Source organism: Triturus cristatus, chromosome 11, assembly GCF_964204655.1.
Source record: "Triturus cristatus chromosome 11, aTriCri1.1, whole genome shotgun sequence".
Taxonomy (NCBI): domain Eukaryota; kingdom Metazoa; phylum Chordata; class Amphibia; order Caudata; family Salamandridae; genus Triturus; species Triturus cristatus.
Genome location: NC_140594.1, coordinates 1120300803 through 1120320722, shown reverse-complemented (window position 1 = coordinate 1120320722; position 19920 = coordinate 1120300803). Strand labels below are relative to the sequence as shown.

Here is a 19920-nt window from a genome sequence, read left to right as displayed (position 1 = left end):
TGCCCAGCTGTCTCGATGGGTTGTCCTCCCAACACATCAGGCTGGTCACATCCTTGATCCTATTTGCTCTAATTTTAATATTCTAGTAGAGGATCCTCTTCCCCTTGTGTGGTCTGACCACTTCATCACTTTTTTCTCCTGGAAGGCTGGCCCTCCCCATGCTCGCGAATCGATCTCGCGGAAACCAGCCTTTCAGAAGGTGGATCCCGCTTCCTTGGCTGAGGCCCTGGCGGCCTCCAGGCTGACCCTTACTGGTGATTTTGTGGAGAGTCTCGCTAGCTTTACTAACTGGCTAGACAAGTCTATGACCTTGCTGGCTACTCCCACTTCCTCTCGGTCCTCGAGAGTTTCGCCATCTAAACCTTGGTTTTCGCCTGAGCTACGCTTGCTCAAACAAGATTGCAAAAAGCTGGAACGGATTTGGCGTCGCCAAAAGTATTGTCCTTTGGCCAAGGCCGCTCTGAGGGCCAGGCAAAAGATCTATTACTCTGCCATCTTCCAGGCTAATAGCACGGAGTCAGCGCTAGTTGAGATCTCGGAGGCTATTCGAGACTGTTTAGATGCTGGTGGCAGAGCAGCTTCGGTGATGCTTGATCTGTCAGCTGCATTTGACACGGTGCCGCATGCCAGACTGCTTTCCCGCCTCTCCGAGATTGGGGTCTCTGGCTTGGCTCTGGCCTGGCTGAGGTCCTTTCTGGAGGGTCGTACCCAACAGGTTTGGCTGCCTCCCGCAGCCTCACCCCAGCAGGAGGTCTCTACAGGTGTCCCCCAGGGCTCGTCCCTTAGCCCCCTCCTCTTTAACATCTATGTTACACCGTTGGTCTCTCTGGCCGAGAAGTTGGGGGCTAAGGTGATAGCCTATGCCGATGACACCAGCTTCTTTTCACCTGGGGCAAGGGGGATGATTCCGTCCTGCCTGTGCAGAAGTTTGTCTTCGGTATTTGGTTGGCTTGCCAGGGCTCAACTCATGTGCAATGAAGACAAATCGGAGATCCTTCTTTATGGTAACTTCCCCTCGGACTTTAGATGTAAGATTTGGCCCCCGGATTTTCCCCCTCCCTCTTCTAATGGGAGCTCCGCTAAAAACCTTGGAGTTTGGTCCGAGGACAATCTGTCATTTTCGGTCCAGGTGAAGAAGATCTCGGGCGGTTGTTTTGGCCTTCTTAAGGTTCTTAGGAGTTTTCTCCCTCTTCTCCCTAGATCGGCTAAGGAAACGGTTGTTCGGGCATTGGTTTTGTCCCGCCTGGACTATGCCAATGCCCTATATGTTGGCCTGCCTGGTTATTCCTTGAATAAATTACAAGTGATCCAGAATGTGGCCGCTAGGCTCCTTCTTGGAATCGCTAGAAGTTGTAGTGTTCGCGTTCATCTTCATGCCCTGCATTGGCTGCCCCTTATTGATAGGGTTAAGTTCAAGGCTTTGGTCATCGCCCACAAGGCCCTACATAATTTGGGTCCCATCTATCTGCAGAGGCGGTTTGCCTTTTATGTTCCGACTAGAGCACTTCGCTCGTCAGCTCTTTTACTTGCGAGGGTTCCGCGCTGCTCCCGGTCTAGGATTGGGGGCAGCTCGCTTGCTGTCAAAGCTGCCGTTGCCTGGAATGCTCTCCCATTTTTCCTGCGTAATACTCAGGACCCAGTCTGTTTTAAGCGTCTCCTTAAAACCTATCTGTTTCCATAAGTTTCCTTTAGCTCTCTACTTTGGCTCTCTCCCCCCCCCCCCCCCCCCCCCCCCTTGGCTTCGCGCTAGGACACTCCTCGGAGTAACTATTGCGCGCTATAAAAATATTTAACATAACATTTGAAGCAAATGATTCAAAACAGGGCATGATTGTGGTGATAAAGTAAATCATAGACATGAACCCACCAGAGGAGAGGCAGTTGGACTACATTAACAGGGTATGCAAAGCAAATGAGCTTAGACCAAGTCAATAGGTCTCTTTCAAATGTAAAGAGATTATGTTGGGTGTTATTACAAATTTGACTTGGACTTAAGGCAACAATTGTCTAAAGGCAAAAAGTAAGTTTTGTGATCAGTATCCATTTCCCGTTCATGCACTTTAACTCCTGGCATCAATCACTGAATTGTACAAAAAAGTGATGGATGGAATACTTGAATGAATCTCAGCGACTGGTAATGACTCTGGCCGCGTTCCTGTCCATCGTTATGTTGCACACCATCGCACATAAGTTTGGACCCAGCCATATGCAACTTAGTCTTGACTCTGCTCCAGTAGGAGCAATCCAGACCTGCCAGGCCAGGTCTGACCCGTAGCACAAGTAACATGAAACTGCTTTCGCTATATTAGGGCTCATCACTCAGGTACAGCTTGGCTCCAGTGGCACAGTGAACACTGTAAAGAATCTGGTGCTCACGTAAAGTGCTCCAATGCCCTTGGCTGAATTCACCCTGTGTGTGTGTGTGTGTGTGTGTGTGTGTGTGTGTGTGTGTGTGTGTGTGTGTGTGTGTGTATATATATATATATATATATATATATATATATATATATATGTATATGTATATGTATATGTATATGTATATGTATATGTATATGTATATGTGTGTTTGTCCAAAAACGAAAGAGCACTCCACAGCTTGGCCACACTTCAATTTTTACACAACCCTCCAGTGGGCTTCTGACAACCAGGCAGTTCAATAAAACATCCGCTGTGACCGCGATGAGGCTGCGAACAGTTCTGTGCCTCGGCGGCTCCATTTTACATTTCAACGGCGGTGCTACTTTCACGGCGGGACAGCCGTAATAATGTTCCATGTGTTTGTCCAAAAACGAAAGAGCACTCCACAGCAGACCGCTTCTTGACAATGGAACATTATTACGGCTGTCCCGCCGTGAAAGTAGCACCGCCGTTGAAATGTAAAATGGAGCCGCCGAGGCACAGAACTGTTCGCAGCCTCATCGCGGTCACAGCGGATGTTTTATTGAACTGCCTGGTTGCACTACTAATCCCATAGTGCACGGCGTTAAATGTTACTCACCTGTGTGGTCCCATCAGAGGGATATAATCTCCGTGATTTGCTGCTTGCCCCGTGATGCCGCTGATAGCCTGTGATCAAGAGTCAGGAGACTCGAAACGCGTTAGGCACTTATCTCTGTACAACCTCAAGCAGTGTCTTGCTCCTGCATACGAATAAAGCTTGTCAAGAAGCGGTCTGCTGTGGAGTGCTCTTTCGTTTTTGGACAAACACATGGAACATTATTACGGCTGTCCCGCCGTGAAAGTAGCACCGCCGTTGAAATGTAAAATGGAGCCGCCGAGGCACAGAACTGTTCGCAGCCTCATCGCGGTCACAGCGGATGTTTTATTGAACTGCCTGGTTGTCAGAAGCCCACTGGAGGGTTGTGTAAAAATTGAAGTGTGGCCAAGCGGAGCAAACCCACTGATGGGTTGCAACAACAACAGCAGCACTACTAATCCCATAGTGCACGGCGTTAAATGTTACTCACCTGTGTGGTCCCATCAGAGGGATATAATCTCCGTGATTTGCTGCTTGCCCCGTGATGCCGCTGATAGCCTGTGATCAAGAGTCAGGAGACTCGAAACGCGTTAGGCACTTATCTCTGTACAACCTCAAGCAGTGTCTTGCTCCTGCATACGAATAAAGCTTGTCAAGAAGCGGTCTGCTGTGGAGTGCTCTTTCGTTTTTGGACAAACACATGGAACATTATTACGGCTGTCCCGCCGTGAAAGTAGCACCGCCGTTGAAATGTAAAATGGAGCCGCCGAGGCACAGAACTGTTCGCAGCCTCATCGCGGTCACAGCGGATGTTTTATTGAACTGCCTGGTTGTCAGAAGCCCACTGGAGGGTTGTGTAAAAATTGAAGTGTGGCCAAGCGGAGCAAACCCACTGATGGGTTGCAACAACAACAGCAGCACTACTAATCCCATAGTGCACGGCGTTAAATGTTACTCACCTGTGTGGTCCCATCAGAGGGATATAATCTCCGTGATTTGCTGCTTGCCCCGTGATGCCGCTGATAGCCTGTGATCAAGAGTCAGGAGACTCGAAACGCGTTAGGCACTTATCTCTGTACAACCTCAAGCAGTGTCTTGCTCCTGCATACGAATAAAGCTTGTCAAGAAGCGGTCTGCTGTGGAGTGCTCTTTCGTTTTTGGACAAACACATGGAACATATATATATATATATATATATATATATATATATATATATATATATATATATATGTGTGTATATATATATATATGTGTATATATATATATATATATATATATATATATATATATATATTTTAAACTCAATCAAAAGGGTGCTATTAGATCCTTCACTATATTTAAGACATTCTTCCAAACACTCACTACCACTAAGCACTTGGGGCCTGATTACGAGTCTTGCGGTCCACAGACCACCAGTTTGTAGGGGCGCGGCCATTGCGGTCTTCCGACTGCCCTATTACAACTAGGGCGGTTGGACCATCACTGCATCATCCTAACTGCCAGCGATCCCTGGTGTTGGCGAGGCAGTCTTGAGGCTGCAATATGCTTGGCTGGACCGCCGCCGTACCGCCAAGCATATTACGAGCTTCCTCCGTGCCACAGTTTTCATGGCGATTCGTCCTCCATGAAAACCGTGTTGGAGAAGAAAACAGAGGGTCCCTACAGGGGCTCCTGTTGTCTTTGGGCCATGGGGTGCAAGCAGGGGGGCACATGTTGTGCCCTCCTGTGTGCATGCACCCCAGTACCTGCACGGCATGGCCAAAAATATCCTGATGACAGTGCTGGAGGGGAGCAACATTTAATAATGCATATACTATCCTTCTCCAAAACTAATGGGGTTATGGAGTGAGGTCCTAACCTGGCAAAGCTATAAAAGCAATAGAGAAATGGCCAGATATAGTCATTCTTTCCACACCGATGGAGGACATTCACCCACTGCACTCTCTTACATCTACGTCATCATATCTTCTTCTTGCCTATCTAGAAGTCACCCTCATTATTTGGTAAAAAAATACACTTCAAACCTTTAAGCTATGGATCCAACGCTGTGGTTACTCGTAGGCCACGAGAGCATAGCTGACACATTAAATGGTAAAGCACAGAAATTCAATAAATTGAGGAACCCACTATAAGCATACTTGAATAATGAAAATAAGGAGCTCAGATGCCCAAATAGATTACATGTCTTAGGCCTACTAGACGCAGAATGACTCTTGCTCTTTAGGGCAGCCAACACACCAGATACCCATATTTTTTTTTTATAAAGCATTTGTATTGATTTTTCCAGTGAACCAGGACGGAAAACCAAGAAAAGAGCAAAAGACAATAGGGGGTTCAGTTACATACCCCAATTTGTTTAGCAGAAACACATGTCAAATCCGGCTATTTTAAGGCACATCGATGGCTCCTTGGGCTACCCATGTGTACTGCCCGGGCATAACCCATGTGTGAGCAAAACTCACTGTCCAACCATTGAAAATTCCCATCCCCAACTAGCCCCCACCCCTCCTCCCTCACCACCCTCCCAGGCGTGTCCCTCAAGTTCTGGCTGCGAATGATCAGGAGAGATAATGTCGCAATGGGACAACCTATTGGAATGAGAGGAAGCTGAGTGGGATCGGGCCTGCCTGCCAAGCGCCACTACCAATCGTGGGGAGACAAAACAAGGTGGGTTCAAAGCTGATTATGCGTTACCCTATGGCTGCCACAGGGTCCTTCACAGATGCATCCACCGCAACATCCTCAGGGGATTTGAGAGCTACAACAAGCATTTTCCAGGCTCTCGCCTTCTCCATTGCCTTTTCACTCCCTGTGCGATTTGCAATTTGTAACCTAATCACTCCCTCACACTCAGCCCATAACACACCAGATACCTATGGGGCGGTTTGAAACCTAGGGATATTAGCATTAGGCTCTGTATTGGACAGGGGGATGCCTACCTCAAATTGTGTAACTATAAAAGCCACTAAAATGATTGAAACCTAAAATATGTGATCCAGGCGACTCTGACCAGGCCATGGCATCACCCCACATGACGAGAGCACAGGTAGAAGAAATCAATTTCTCCCTGCTCAGAGGAGACACAGTGAACACCAGCTCATGCTCTGAGAAAACCTTAAGCCCTGGACATGAGTAGTCCATGAGCATTTCTGGATAACTTCATTCTAACTTGTGAAATTGCTCTTTCTTGATTTATCTTGTGTGATCCATGTCCACTTCCTGATCATGCTTACTCTTTCCTGGCATGAATCAGCTCTGTCTGCCAGACCTTTTGATCCCACGTCTTTAAATTAAACACAGAGCAGGTTTTGACTCCGCTCAAAAAGAGTATTTTCCACTCATCTCATACTATGAAAACATTTGAATGTATGACGTTACAATGCGGTATTTTACATCACGTTAGAACGGCTTGCGCTGGAGGGCGCTGGACTTAGGAATAGTATGATTTACTATTCCAAATCCAGCCTACGTTACAGTAGGGAAGGTGTTGGAAAAGTAAATCATACTATTCCTTAGCTTAGAGCGCCATCCAGCTCAAGTCGTTGTAACAACTTGCGCTGTAATGCCCGCGATGTAAACATACCGCGGTGTAATGACCGCGTTGTGAAGGTCGTTCTCCAAAACATTCAGCTGAAGCACTTATTTAATGTATGTACCACTCCAATGACTCGAGGCTGGTGAAGAAGAAATACATGCTCAGGCAGAAACCCTGATCACCAGTGTCTGCTCAGAGAGCCTTAGAACATTTCCAAATTAACATCAATGAGTGCTCTATGTAGGGGATCCATATGACAAAGAATGTAATGCGTGATGAGTGAGCATAGTTTGTAGATGTAGACTAGTAATTCATGCGTTGCAATGTATGCACTCTGTATGAGGTGGAATAATACACCAAAAAACGAATAGTATGAGATGAGGGAAATTCTCTTTTTGGACTGAGTCCAAAGGTAATGGAAAGTGGATCTGTTATGGAGATTTTTTTAGATTTTTTTTTTTTGTTTTATTATGTAAGTTCAAGGACTATGTGAACTCAATTGGGGAATACCTGTCTTTGCTGAGCTTTGTTCGAGCTGTATTTCGTTTCTAAGTTGTGTTTAGCTCCAGGGGTCGGTAATACGTACAGGTCCAGAGTAGGATCTTGATTTTCCATGATGTCTGTGATACAGGGCAGAAATCGAGGTTCCACATTTATTGTTGGTGTTTTGCAGAGTGTAAGCATAAAGTCCAGGAGCCACTTTAGAGCACCCTCCAGCTATGTGGAGAGTGATTAGGTCAAATGGCACACTGCTGTAAAAACCATGACACCTTAAATGGTAGTAGATACAAATTCTTGAAAATACTTTCTTTCAAGGCTTACCAGCGTAGGTACACAGGAGCCTGATCTCTGCAAAATTAATAAAGAGGATATTTGTTAAGTCATCAAAATTGCCATATTCTTTACATTCCATTTATTATGTTTTCGCAATATTTGTTTATTCTGGGATTATATAACCATTTGTGCTTTTTCTGTGAAATTTATATTTATTTACTTTCCTTTATTCTTTTAAGGTGGAGCAATTTTGGAGGTTCTACAGTCACATGGTTCGCCCAGGGGACCTGACGGGACACAGCGACTTTCATCTCTTCAAAGAAGGAATTAAACCCATGTGGGAGGTGAGCCATTTTAATTCTTCAATGTATGCCTTCGATGCTTTCCCTTGCAATAGTCCTCCTTCAAGAGATCATTAAATTCATGAAGTCTGAATATTTTCACAAGTGTCTTTAATGAAAAACTTCTGTCAAAAGTAAAAATGTTACCCTTTTGTTATTGACTATACCACTTGAAATAAAGTAAACAATGAGCATTATAACACCAATTGTTATAATTCTTCTTTTAAAAGGAAATGCAGAAAACATGGCTAGATGGGTAGCAGCTACATTACAGTGGAATTTGATAATCACTTTAAGGAAGCAGGCAGGACCTTTATCCATGAAGCAACGTGATGACAGTTGACTCCTCAGTTCATTGTTGAGTGAAGTTTCTAAAACCCATTGATTCCAATTTTGTTCTTATATTTGTTTTCCTTTAAAATTTTGCTTGGGTGTACAGTGTTTTGCTTCACTCGTTGTTTATTTTTACAGTTTCATTTATATTAAATGTATTTCTGGAGGTAAGGCTAGTTTCTAATAGCCTTCACTCCCATGACATTGTCCACTCAACCACCTGTAAGATTATTCACAGCACAGAAGCCCAGTTATGGTTGCACACATTCATCCAATCACAAGCCATCAAAAAAGGCAATCCTTAAGACAATGTGAATTCCTCAAGGTAAGGAATGCAACCAGTTATCTGAAAGATTGTCAGAGAATTGGCTGCATTCCTTACCTTGAGGAATTCACATTGTTTTAAGGAATGCATTTTTTTGGTTGCTGCTGATTGGATGAATGTGTGCAACCATAACTGGGCTTCAGTGTGTTGCAATGGCGCCTAGAACAAGATGAAAACAGATATTTTTCTGGCATTCACAGGTACCCCACTCCTGATTCCCCAGGGTTGGCTCAATGAATTTGATGCTTTTCCTTTTGTCATTAGGGCTCAATGTTTAAGGTTCCTAAACAGCTTTGATTCCTTATTCCTCTAAGATGCCATTCGCAGGGGGCATATGAGTCTCTGCTTCTAGATATAATTCATTGAATGAATCCTCACTGTGAGGAAGGCTCATTGTTAAATGAACTCTTCCCTCATTTCCGGCCTCAATGCTAAAAATGCTTTGAGACCAGCAAGAACCACATACTGAAGGTATTGCATAGAAAGGCTTCCCAGACAGAGCTTGACATATCCCACTTAAGGACCCTCCAGTCTGCCGGGTATCAACAACCTGTCTGTTTGGAGTACTTTTTGAGACCAGCACTTGGGACTAAGAATGAGTTTGGCATTCCCTTGTGATACATACTAGTTTTTGGTTGTTTGACCACTTCGTTCTTTTCTGATTTAAGCAGAAAATAGGGGACCAGTGGTATGGTTAGGTGACTTCTTTGATGAAGCTCCAATGACCTAGACAAAGGGGGGAAGGCTTGGTGGTCCCATTGGGGTTTAAAAAAACCTGGCTTGATATATCTATGAGTATCCTTTTCTACCCTACAGCCTGTGTCTGATGTTATTGCTTCATGATTTAAGAACGTTATCGTTGTTCCTTGAACCTTACATGGTGTAGGATAAGCACAGTATAAACATATAGGTTGTCCTAATTCCATTTTAGGTAAAGGCCAAAGTACTTCTCTGGTTTCCAAAAAAGTGTTTATATTTTGAAGGACAGAAGGCTGTGTGTTATTACATCATCCTTCACTCAATGAAGAACGCTCCAAAAAAGAAGAGAAAGAGGGAAGTGGACATCTGAGTTAACACTGCCATTTCTTTATTGATTAATTTTCCCGTAGGTAACACATCTTTATCATCTCTTGTCTATCCCGTGCTTGGTGGATAGCCATCTTTTGAAAGACCATTGTGTGTAACTAAACATTAATGTGGATTAGGTGAATGTTTTGCCCTTCAGGTTCTTTTAGATGGTGTTCTTTCTGCTCCCACAACGTTTCCCAGATCATTAATGTACACATCTTTCATGGAGCCATGTGTTTTATATGTCTTGCCTAGCAGTTGGTCCTGTTCATCATCTTGGTGTCAATGGATCTCTTTACCATACTTTGCTGAGGCCAATTATGTTCAAACTCCATGTTTGTTTATTGCTCTGCATTGTCAAAGTCTGTTGTTTTTTGCTAAGTTTCTGTTCCACGTCTTGTTAGAGAAAGAAATTGTGACTCTGTACAGCCATTACTAGAGACATTCAATCTAAAAAGTTCATTTACATTGCTTTTTTAAGTCAGGCAAGTTCTCTTCTAGGGACGCCTTGCAGAGGCTGGTCTTCTCTTGTTGGACTTTATTCTCCTATTTATCTAGACGAGGAGACCTTTAAGTTAATTAGGTCTATCTGAGGTTGAGGTTTCCTAGTATCACTTGTCTACTCCTTGCGTGTCCTGTGCCTACAAAATTCGATAAACATGCTTGTCTATTAATTTTATGTAAATAATGATGATGCCTTAATAGAAATGGACAGACTTCTTGTTATCCTAGTTATTCATCATGTGTGTATTTGTCAGATTCGTAGACCACCATCTCTCCATTGCGTAGCGACTAGAGGGTGGATAATGAAGGTTATTCCCTTGCTGACCTGGGAAGTTGACACTGGACTGTATTCTGGGATGATGGAGCAGCTTGCTTCCTTAAAAGGACAGTGGAAAACTGCTTTAATGCCGCTGCTGTCCATCATGCCACATTTCCTATATGGGCATTTTCACAGACAAAGTTAAAAACAAAAGTTGTATTAAAGACACATGATGGTTTAATTGTCTTGTTACTGTATTTGAAGCCAAGAAAAAGATTTATACTGTTATCATTAGGTGAGCGGCCTTAAAATGTGTAACATATTTATTTTTATAGAGGTGTTTCTCTACAGGATTTTGTACAAGGGTGGATTCAGTTTTTCTCAATCCTTGATAGTCACATGCTGAATCGTTGTCATGCTCTGAGTCCCCACCATAAAAACATTAACAGTTCAACATGACTGAATACCAGTGTAGGACTAATTCTTTAGAAGCATATTCAACTCATTGTCATATACCCAAACTCCAGCTAATCATGATGTATGTGCCCTGAACTCCACTTGCCCAAGAGATCAACCCAGATGCGATTTTTCCCAAATGTCTCGTGTGAGACTGTTCCTTTTCAGAGGTCTTCTGTTTTTACCTTGACATCAGAAAACAACCCTGATGAACATTTCCAGGGATCTATGTTTACCATCCTCTATGTGAAAACACTTAACCTGCTATCTCCTGCCAGAATTCTTTATTCTTTCTCTTGTACCACATTTTGGGCAGTTTGACTACCTCTCTTTGTATAGTTCAGGGGTGATCCCTACTGTCAGATGTGTTTGATTGAGGATGTTATATTGCACCATCCAGCTTCAATAGTTTATTCGGAGCAGTCTTTCTTCTATTTCTTTTTCATTGCAAGGCCAGGTGGCAGTTTATCGGTTTGTCGGGACCCCAGGTCTTGACTACAGCTTTCAGCACTCTTGAGGTTTCGGCGTACTTAAGTGCTGCTCTGAGTTCTCACAGCACGTAATCAAGGCGTTCATGAGGTGATTGCTGAAGATTTTCCTTCGGGTACAAACTCCGTGAACTCCTTGGGAATTAAACACAGACCTGGCTCAACTCATGCACAGACTTTCTAGATCCATTTTTACATCCAATCTAAAGTATTTATCTTGGAAAGCGGAGTTAATGGTGGGCTTGTTAAACTTAGTGAGACAGCAGTGTTGCAATTACTTTCCTCTGAATCTTACTGGTTCCTTCAATGTCTGGCACAGCCTCAAACTGAACCTACAGAGAACCAAATGCTTTTCTTGAATTATCTCTTTGTTTTATTTGGGTACCTATGTAGAGGGCGGCTAATCTCAAACCAAGGGATTGCACAATTGATTTTGACTTGGATTGCCTCTGCAACAAACAACCAACCCACCTCTCAGCAGAAGAGTGACCACACATTCCCTAAGAAGCGTGTTAGTCATGGTGTCCATTTGTGGAGCTGTCAAATGGAAGAATCGGAAGATCTTCACCAAGTACTTCTGTCTGAACCTGAATGTTGCTGTTGAATTGGAAGTAGGTCAGGCAGTTCTTTGTAACATGTTTTATTAAGGTAAACCTTCTTTCCCTCTGAACAGTGTTGCATTTAGACACACACGAACACATTTTTCTATGATGGCCTTGATTCTACTTCTAAACACAAAAGTTTGAGGAACTGTCAAGGCATAGCGGAAAGACCAATTGTTGTGGGCATACAAGCGACATATCCCTTAAAAACTATTGAATGCTAGACATTTATTGAAAATTAAGGATTTAGTGGCACACACACGAGACTGTTACTTTGTTGTCAAGAGGAGGTGATCAACAAAACTTTTCCTAATGTAGATCAATGTAGTGTATCAATGAATTGGCCAGCATGTAGATAAAAAGGACTTCTGAAGTTATTGATAATGTGTTTTGTCTGAAGCATGAATGTCCTAAATATAGAATTTGCATCAAACAGTGAGTTAACCTGCATTATGCACTGGGGCCTAATTACGATTACGGCCGCCCGACATGCGATTACAATGTGACCGCACATGATGCAGTCGCATACTCCCATTTGTCTATGGGAACTTGTGCTTCTGCTGTAAACCGGCCGTACCACAAACTCCATAGACAAATGGCAGAATCTGTTCATCCGTGCACCGCGTGGCAGGCACCTCAGGGTGCTTGCCACGCGGTGCAGGGATGAAAAGAACCGGAGGCTGCAGGGTGAATGGGGCCCTGCTAGAGGCCCCCAATGTGTCTCTCCAACAGCCTTTCCATTTCGGAAAGCCCTTCATTGAAAGCCTGTCGGAAACTGACATCGTAATCCCTACGGCAGACATGCCGCCCATAAGTATTATGGGCAGGCCTCCGACTGGCTGACTGGCTCCTTGAGCCCTTCAGAATGCAGCTGGATTGACCGGCCGGCTTCACTTTCGACCGCCTGCATCGCAATGCGGCAGTCGCAACTGAAACTGCGATGAGACTCTGAAAGCCTCTGACCTCTGGTAGGAGACTTTCCGACTCATAGAAATCCCCTGCATCCACAGAGCCAGAGTGGGGTGCAGATCCTTCTCCTACCTCACGGCCAAGACCTGGAACGACCTCCTCCTCAGCATCAAGCGAAGCCCTACACTGCAAGCCTTCAGAAAAGACCTCAAGACATGGCTCTTCGGTTGACCTCTGAGCTGCCCGAACCCCACCCCCTGCCCCAGCGCCTTGAGACCCTTACGGGTGAGTAGTGCGCTCTATAAATCCCTGATTGATTTATTGAACGTAATTAGGCCCTTGATGTCAGTAACAGCAGATAAACGGGAGCCCATCAATTTATAAGATTCTTGATAATCCACACTATCCACTGAATTAAGTGTGACTTTCCTTTAGAAATATTCTTCTCCAGAGTCTTTTGGTGGTAGCTCCCGATGGGTGATCAGGTATGCAACTTAATTGAGTGTAATGGTTATAAATACAAAGAAATACGCACAGAAAAACTACATTTGGGCATTTCCCTGACAAAGAGATTCAACAGATACATATAATTTTAATGAAAACTAACTTATACATTTCACTGTAATGTATGTCAGGAGCCCAGCAAGGGTGCAAAGCCGGTTTGTGTGTCTTTGATGATGCTATAATGGCACTGCCCAGAGATGTATTTCTTATTTACCACCATCTGTTTACAGTATTATTTAATTGTGTGATGGCCTGCCATTCTAGAGTACAGAACATGAGCTCATGAAGGATCCTTTGCTGGACCAGAAAAGTTTATTTGTAGCTATGGTTCACCAGCGTTAGTATCTTTCTTCATTCAGGTGCGGCTTCTCCTCTAGTTTTTGAGTCTCACCTTCTTTCACCCGGTAACTTATACACTTGTGTTTGGAAATCTGAACTTTAGAAAGAGTGGGATAAAACCAGTTATTTTGTTGGCTAAAATCTGTAATGAAGTTAATTTGCTGCTAAATAAATACGTTGAATGGCCATAATTCATATCAGTACAGCTAGCTGTAATGCCAGAAGCAACTTCTAGCCTGGGAATTATTCAAGCATGTGAATCTACGAAAGATACTGTGCAGCATATGCTTACTCATCAAGAAATAGCTGCATTTCACATGTAAAAGGGTCCCAGTGTAACCCAATGGAATCTAACGTAAAGAAATGAAGAAAAACATTCCATGGTAAGAGTGTTAGCCATGCACTATGTGGAAGTCATGTGCTGAAAGGTACCATCATACCCAGCATATCCGAGATTATAGGATGTCCTTCAGCAACTTTCAAAGTATTTTTTATTTATTTATTTATTCCGCGTTTTACATAGCGTGAACATGACCCAATTGGGTATCGGAGCGCTTCACAGTTACATAGTATTAACTGTTGCAACAGTTCAATAGAGGAGTCATTTAAACATAACTAGAGCGAGTAAATATGATAGTCTAAGTAAAAACATTTCCAAACCAAATTAACACGTGGACCTAAAGAATAAATATTATAAAATTGGTACAGTCAAAATGTAAATAGAAAATAGACTGATTATTCATTTTGCTGCTATAATGGGGCATATGCCACTGGCTGATTACTTAGTATCTTCTTGATAAGTTGGATAGGTCTGTTATGCTTTATCTTGGGACTCTTCTGGAGAGAGCAGATTACATACTCTGAGGAATTATGCAACAATCTCTAAACGGACATCGATGTGTTTGATCTGCTATTGATTATGGTAGGAATTTGCTCATTAGAAAGATCTTTGTTTGTTTCTTGAAGACTGAAGGGGCTGAGATTCTTCTAATGTTTGGAGGAAGCGAATTCCAGATTCTAGGTGTAGCTCCAGAGAACGCTCCTATCGTACGTTTTCTTCTGGAAGGTCGGAGGTTTCAGCACTAGGTCTCTGGCCCTCCGAGAAAGGTCTGCCTCCTCCAGATATCTCAATTTTCTGAGCTAGGTACATCAGTGTTTTGTAGTGTAATGCAAGCCAGTTTGAGTTGAATTCTAGCTTCATAAGGCAGCCGGTGAGACACAAGAAAACTAAAGGCTACTTCAACCTTCCAAAACAAAATATTAATTTAAGTAATCATTTGTACTTTTTTTTTATATTGCATTGTATTGGCATTTATATAGTGCTGTCTGTTTCTGACGAGACAGTGAAGCGCTTTGTGGATGCATGCTGCTGTGGAGCTTGCTGCTCCTTGAGATACTTACAACATTAGAGGCATTTGCCATGCATATTGATGTACATGTTGTGATGCTGTTTATCACGCAGATGTTCCACCACCAGCTGTTCTGCACTTTGTCACTCAATGTCCTGAAGAGGTTATGCGGTCTATCATACAGGCAATTGTTCAGATGATCACTCATTCAGCCGTTTGGAGTTAATGTAGGCAGCCATGTAAGACGTCACTCAATGGTCACTCAAGGGATCACTCAAGGGACATTGACCGCATACACCTACCAGTGAAATACCAAGTGGGGCCCACACAGGAGCAATAGAAGCCCTGGGAAATGTGCTTGGCCATCAGAAAGTACTATGAAATCAACCCAGGAACAACAGAATACGAGCCCCTGGCGGGTGTGCTCGTCCTTCAGGTAATAGTAGGTGGAGTCAACAAAGTAGCAACAGAAGGCCAGCCCCTCGCAGAAGCACTAAGTCAACAGGAGACACTATGGAATCCAGTTGGGCGAGACAGGCACCATGGGAGAGAATCTTTGGGATAATCTGAGGAATGTTAAATTACTATATAAGGGCTGTAGCCAACTGAGGTGACATTGTATTGGTATTCATATAGCACTTCCCATATCCCTTGAGAGATCTGAAGCCCTTTCTGTCTGATCCAGTTGCACCGTGGTAGCTTTGTGATGCTCACTAGGAGAAGGACTAGGTGCTACATGCCATGGCGACTCTGATCATGGGCTAGCATGGGTAAGAGGCCGGTCCGACCATGCTAGAGCCAAGCCACATTTAGTGCTGCCAAGCTACCCTAAGCTCAGGAGGATGGCAGTTTCATCCTGCAGCTTTCTGCCCTTCAAGCACAGAAGGCATGTGAGTACTGTCACCCAGGCAAGCGGCAGAAAGCCGGGCACAGACCAGTGGATCGTGAGGCAAGGTTATCACTCTCATTAGCCTAGGGTGTGACAGTACCAGGAACTCCAGCAGCTCTGCCAGCCCATACTATAATGGCAAGACAGTCCTTTCCAAATCTGTTTAAGATAACATGACATTATAGCCAACTAGCAAACTCCCAGTGTGAGTGTTCTGCAGTTTCAGAACTCACACACACAGTCATTCTTTGTATAGTTTACAAATTGGTCTCAACAATAGTGTAAGAAATTTGGTTATGAATTTCGACTGATATAATGTAATAGCCACATATAATGTAAGGCGCTGTCCTTATTAATAACAAGGAGGGGTTGGGCCCATCAATCGCACCCACACTAGGCCTCAAATAATATATACCAAACTGTACAATGTATGGATGCTACAATTGAATTAAACCTTTCAATAACAGAACCACTTTATCGAATATGGTCTTAGTGATTTATTTCACATTCATTTTTTTTCTTTTCTCTTTGAGAAATGGCGATAGACTTTTAAAGCATGCCTTTCTTAGAAGAACAACCTGTTCTAATTATTTACAAAATATATTACACAATCACAGTGAAATAAACAAAACTATACACATTCAAATTCAAAAACACAACAATTATGAGGCAGACCAGTCCTTCATTTGCTAATAAAAGTGAATGGCGGCATTGTCTTTTATACAATAGTTAAAATATGCATCCTGCCATTACAAGCTAGTTGGGATTCTGTGGTGAAACAGACGAATTGCCTTGTTTGTTGACTGCTTTTAGTCTGTACAAAATAATGTCCTTTCCAACTAGCTAGGTCAACGTATTTCGAACCCCTTGAATTCCTTCGGGTTCTCCTCACTTGCACTGAAAAACAATTATAACATAAAACAATGTTTTAATTTCTTGCTCTCCAATTCACCCTTATACCATACTAAACTTAGTTCATAAAAGGGTCTACCCTTACCATTCTGGGTCGATACTAGAGCATACAATGATATCCAATATTAGAGCTCGGAAAGAGAAAAGAAAAAAATGAATGTGAAATAAATCACTAAGACCACCATATTCGATAAAGTGGTTCTGTTATTGAAAGGTTTAATTCAATTGTAGCACCCATACATTGTACAGTTTGTTAGAAGTCATTCTCAATAAGGCAGGCATATTCGTTTTTTCAGTGTATCATCAGATTAGCAAAAGCAGCAAAATGTTTTATTTTGCCAATGAAATCAATACGAACGATACCAATATGCAGTATATTTTATAACCCATCCTTGGTGTCAAGGGTGGTAGTACCAACAGTCAGTAGCATTCATTATACTGTAAAACCTCCATCAACACTGTCATTAAAGAATTGAATCAAGTGTTCCAGAGTGTCTTTTATTTTCACCATGCTGCCCCTTCAGTTTTTAGGTCTCTCCTTGCTATCGCGTAAGCGATCGCAAAGCTAGACTATAGGGGCTTTTAAAAGTGCTCCCAAAAAGCGGATTGCATAGCTAGCACGCGCACAATCACGCGCATCGTGCCGCCATGCAATCTGCTTTTTGGGAGCACTTCAAAGGGTCCGCTCCCCCGCCCCCAAGCGCGCGCGCCACGCGCTGCCGGGCTTGTCTTGTTTTCCTCTTGATTGAAATCATCTGGTTTCACTTCCCTGACAAATGTATTGGGATACCCCACCCACCCCACCTTCCACAGCCCTCCCTCCGACCCCACTCTGCTTTTGTGCTCAGGCAGCTTAGCGAGGTTGTGAAGGAAGGAGCTGGTTAACAATGACTGGTTGCGTAATTCTGTGCAATGAATTGCTGAAAAAAGATCACAACGTTGTAGTTCCTTGGGTCTCAACCAGGCAGTGCACGCCGCCTCCACAACGCGGAACCGGAGCACCGCCCATCCTTCCAACCAGCTACCTCCACTGTTCCCTGTAAATGCTCACTCCTCCCCGGCCAACAGCACGCCCTCATCCCTCCTTCTCCACTCCGCAATCCCCCGACGAGGACCGCCCCAGCACTTGCGCTCCCCCTCCCCACGCCATCCACCACACCCGTGAGTACTCACTCCCCACCGGACCCCACGCAGCTCATCCCCGAGCCTCGACAGCAACGCACCCCCAACCACAATGAACGCAGCCTACCCCGCACCGTCCAGCCGCCTGTCCCCGACCACATAAACTTCTTGGCCCGCTTCTCCTCCCTACCTTCCCCCCACCAAGCGGAGTTCAGTTGCAGCACCTCGCACCAACCCTCAGCCGGGAGCCTCCGGTCTCCACGCTCAGGCAATGGAATTAAGGAACTACTTAAAAAAATATAAAGTCTCCCATTCAGTTTCAACAAGAAAATGATAACATACTACCTGGCAGCTCAAAGTTGTTTTTTTCATAGCGTTTTATTTAATTAAACTATGTAGCTATTTGCATTTGTTTAAGGCAATTCAATAAATAACATTCTGAGCTTACAAATAAAAAAAACTACTACTGCAGACATTGAGGGACAGTTCCCTGTCGCCCAGGACTTTAAGTGGGATTTAAAAACTGGGAGCTCTAAGGGGCGTGGCCAATGTAATTAAGGGCGTGGCTTCAAACGCGTGATTAAAACACGTAAACTAAAAATCTGTGCTTCGCATAGTGTGCGATACTACTGGTATTTTGCTATTTCTGCTAGGCAGCCAGATATATAAGACAACTACTAACATTACACCTACAATAAACTAGGACTATTAACTTTGTCAATCATTCTTAGATGCACATGCTAAATAAACAACCACTTTGGCTTCCTTATATATAATATTGCAAATGCTTCAGTTGTGAATTTATGAGACAGTGAAAGAACTAAAACGAGTCCCAGGAACATTGATCCTCACGCAAGATTGCTACCAAGCGTTGCTTTTTATTTTATTTTTTTATTAATGCAAGTGAGTGAAAGGGAGCACTGGACACGGTTTAACCTGGGAGCACATGACTCGCAGTGGCCCAAGCTTCCCACTTAAAGCACCAGTACCTGCAAAAACCCACCCAGGAAAAATAAGCATTGGCAGTGCCAATAGGTCTCACCTGTGGGAGAGCTATAGGCTATGTACATTTACTTTATCAGTTTTGTACACCTGATTAGCTGCTGTGCAGCATGGCTGAAAGTTAGAAAAACAACAAGCATTTGCAATGCAATAGGTCTCGCAATTACGCAAGTTTGTGCTATTGGCACTGTAAATGACAATGCCTCTTATTTATGTTTTTGTTTGTAAAACATAAATAAAACGCATTGTCAATTACAATGCCAATAGCTCAAACTCCCGTAAATGCGAGACCTATTGCATTGCAAATGCTTGTTTTACTAGCCACTAAGTATTATTCCAACTCCAGTCTTCTGTGCAACAGGAGGGAAAATACTTCACTTCAAACACATGACATATTTGAATAATAGTATTAATTTATAAAAACCATAAAACTCATAATAATAAACTTCCCACCATATACACCTACAAACTCAGCAGCTCACACCGAAATATAACTACATTATATAATTATCACACAACTCCGACTGACACCGTCTCGGTGTGGGAACCGCCTGACCATAGGTCAGCAGTTTCGCACACCAAATTAGGATGCGACCGCTCATGGTGCGGTCGCAAACTCCCATTTCTCTATTGGCGCTTGTGTGGCGAATGGAAACCGCCTGCAGCACAACTCCTATTGAGAAATGGTAGTGTGTGAAAATCCTTGCACCATGTGGCAGGCACCTGCTAGGGCCCCCCAAATTCGCTTTCCAATAGCCTTTTGATGTCGGAAAGGCCGACATGGAAAGGCAGTCGGAAACCGCCGTCATAATCCTGACAGCGGAAAGCCGTCTTTAAGGGATTATGAGCCCATTCCGACTCCCCGACAGGCTCCTTGACTTAATTTCCCACCCTATCCCCCTACAAACCCAACAACCCGCTACAACACTTTAAAGGCCTATTAGCAATTAGATTTTATAAAATCGTAATCTCTTAAATTTACAAACTGTAATAAAATTATTAACCATCCTCCAAACAATAGTAACACATAAAATTAATATATGAACTAAAACAACTATATTATTGAAAACGATGATAAAAACAATATTCGTAAGGTTATTACTTACCTAGAAGAACAATATTTCTGCAGCACTTTTTTTTGCTTCACTATGTTTTGTTTCTGATATTTCTGTCTCCCGATGTAAAAAAAAAAACCTCAATAGTTTGTCCAAACACCCCTTGTGGGCAGCATC

General features: G+C 43.4%; 1 protein-coding gene across 9 annotated transcripts in view; it reads left to right on the top strand.

Annotated features, from left to right (window-relative positions):
- The window catches only part of EIF4E2 (eukaryotic translation initiation factor 4E family member 2), a 136346-nt gene that overhangs the window by 50914 nt on the left and 65512 nt on the right, over window positions 1-19920 (top strand). For all 9 annotated transcript variants that reach the window (XM_085635669.1, XM_085635666.1, XM_085635671.1 and 6 more), the window contains one exon: window positions 7526-7630. In XM_085635669.1, coding sequence (XP_085491795.1) covers window positions 7526-7630 — 105 coding nt within the window. The remainder of the gene's footprint in view (window positions 1-7525; window positions 7631-19920) is intronic.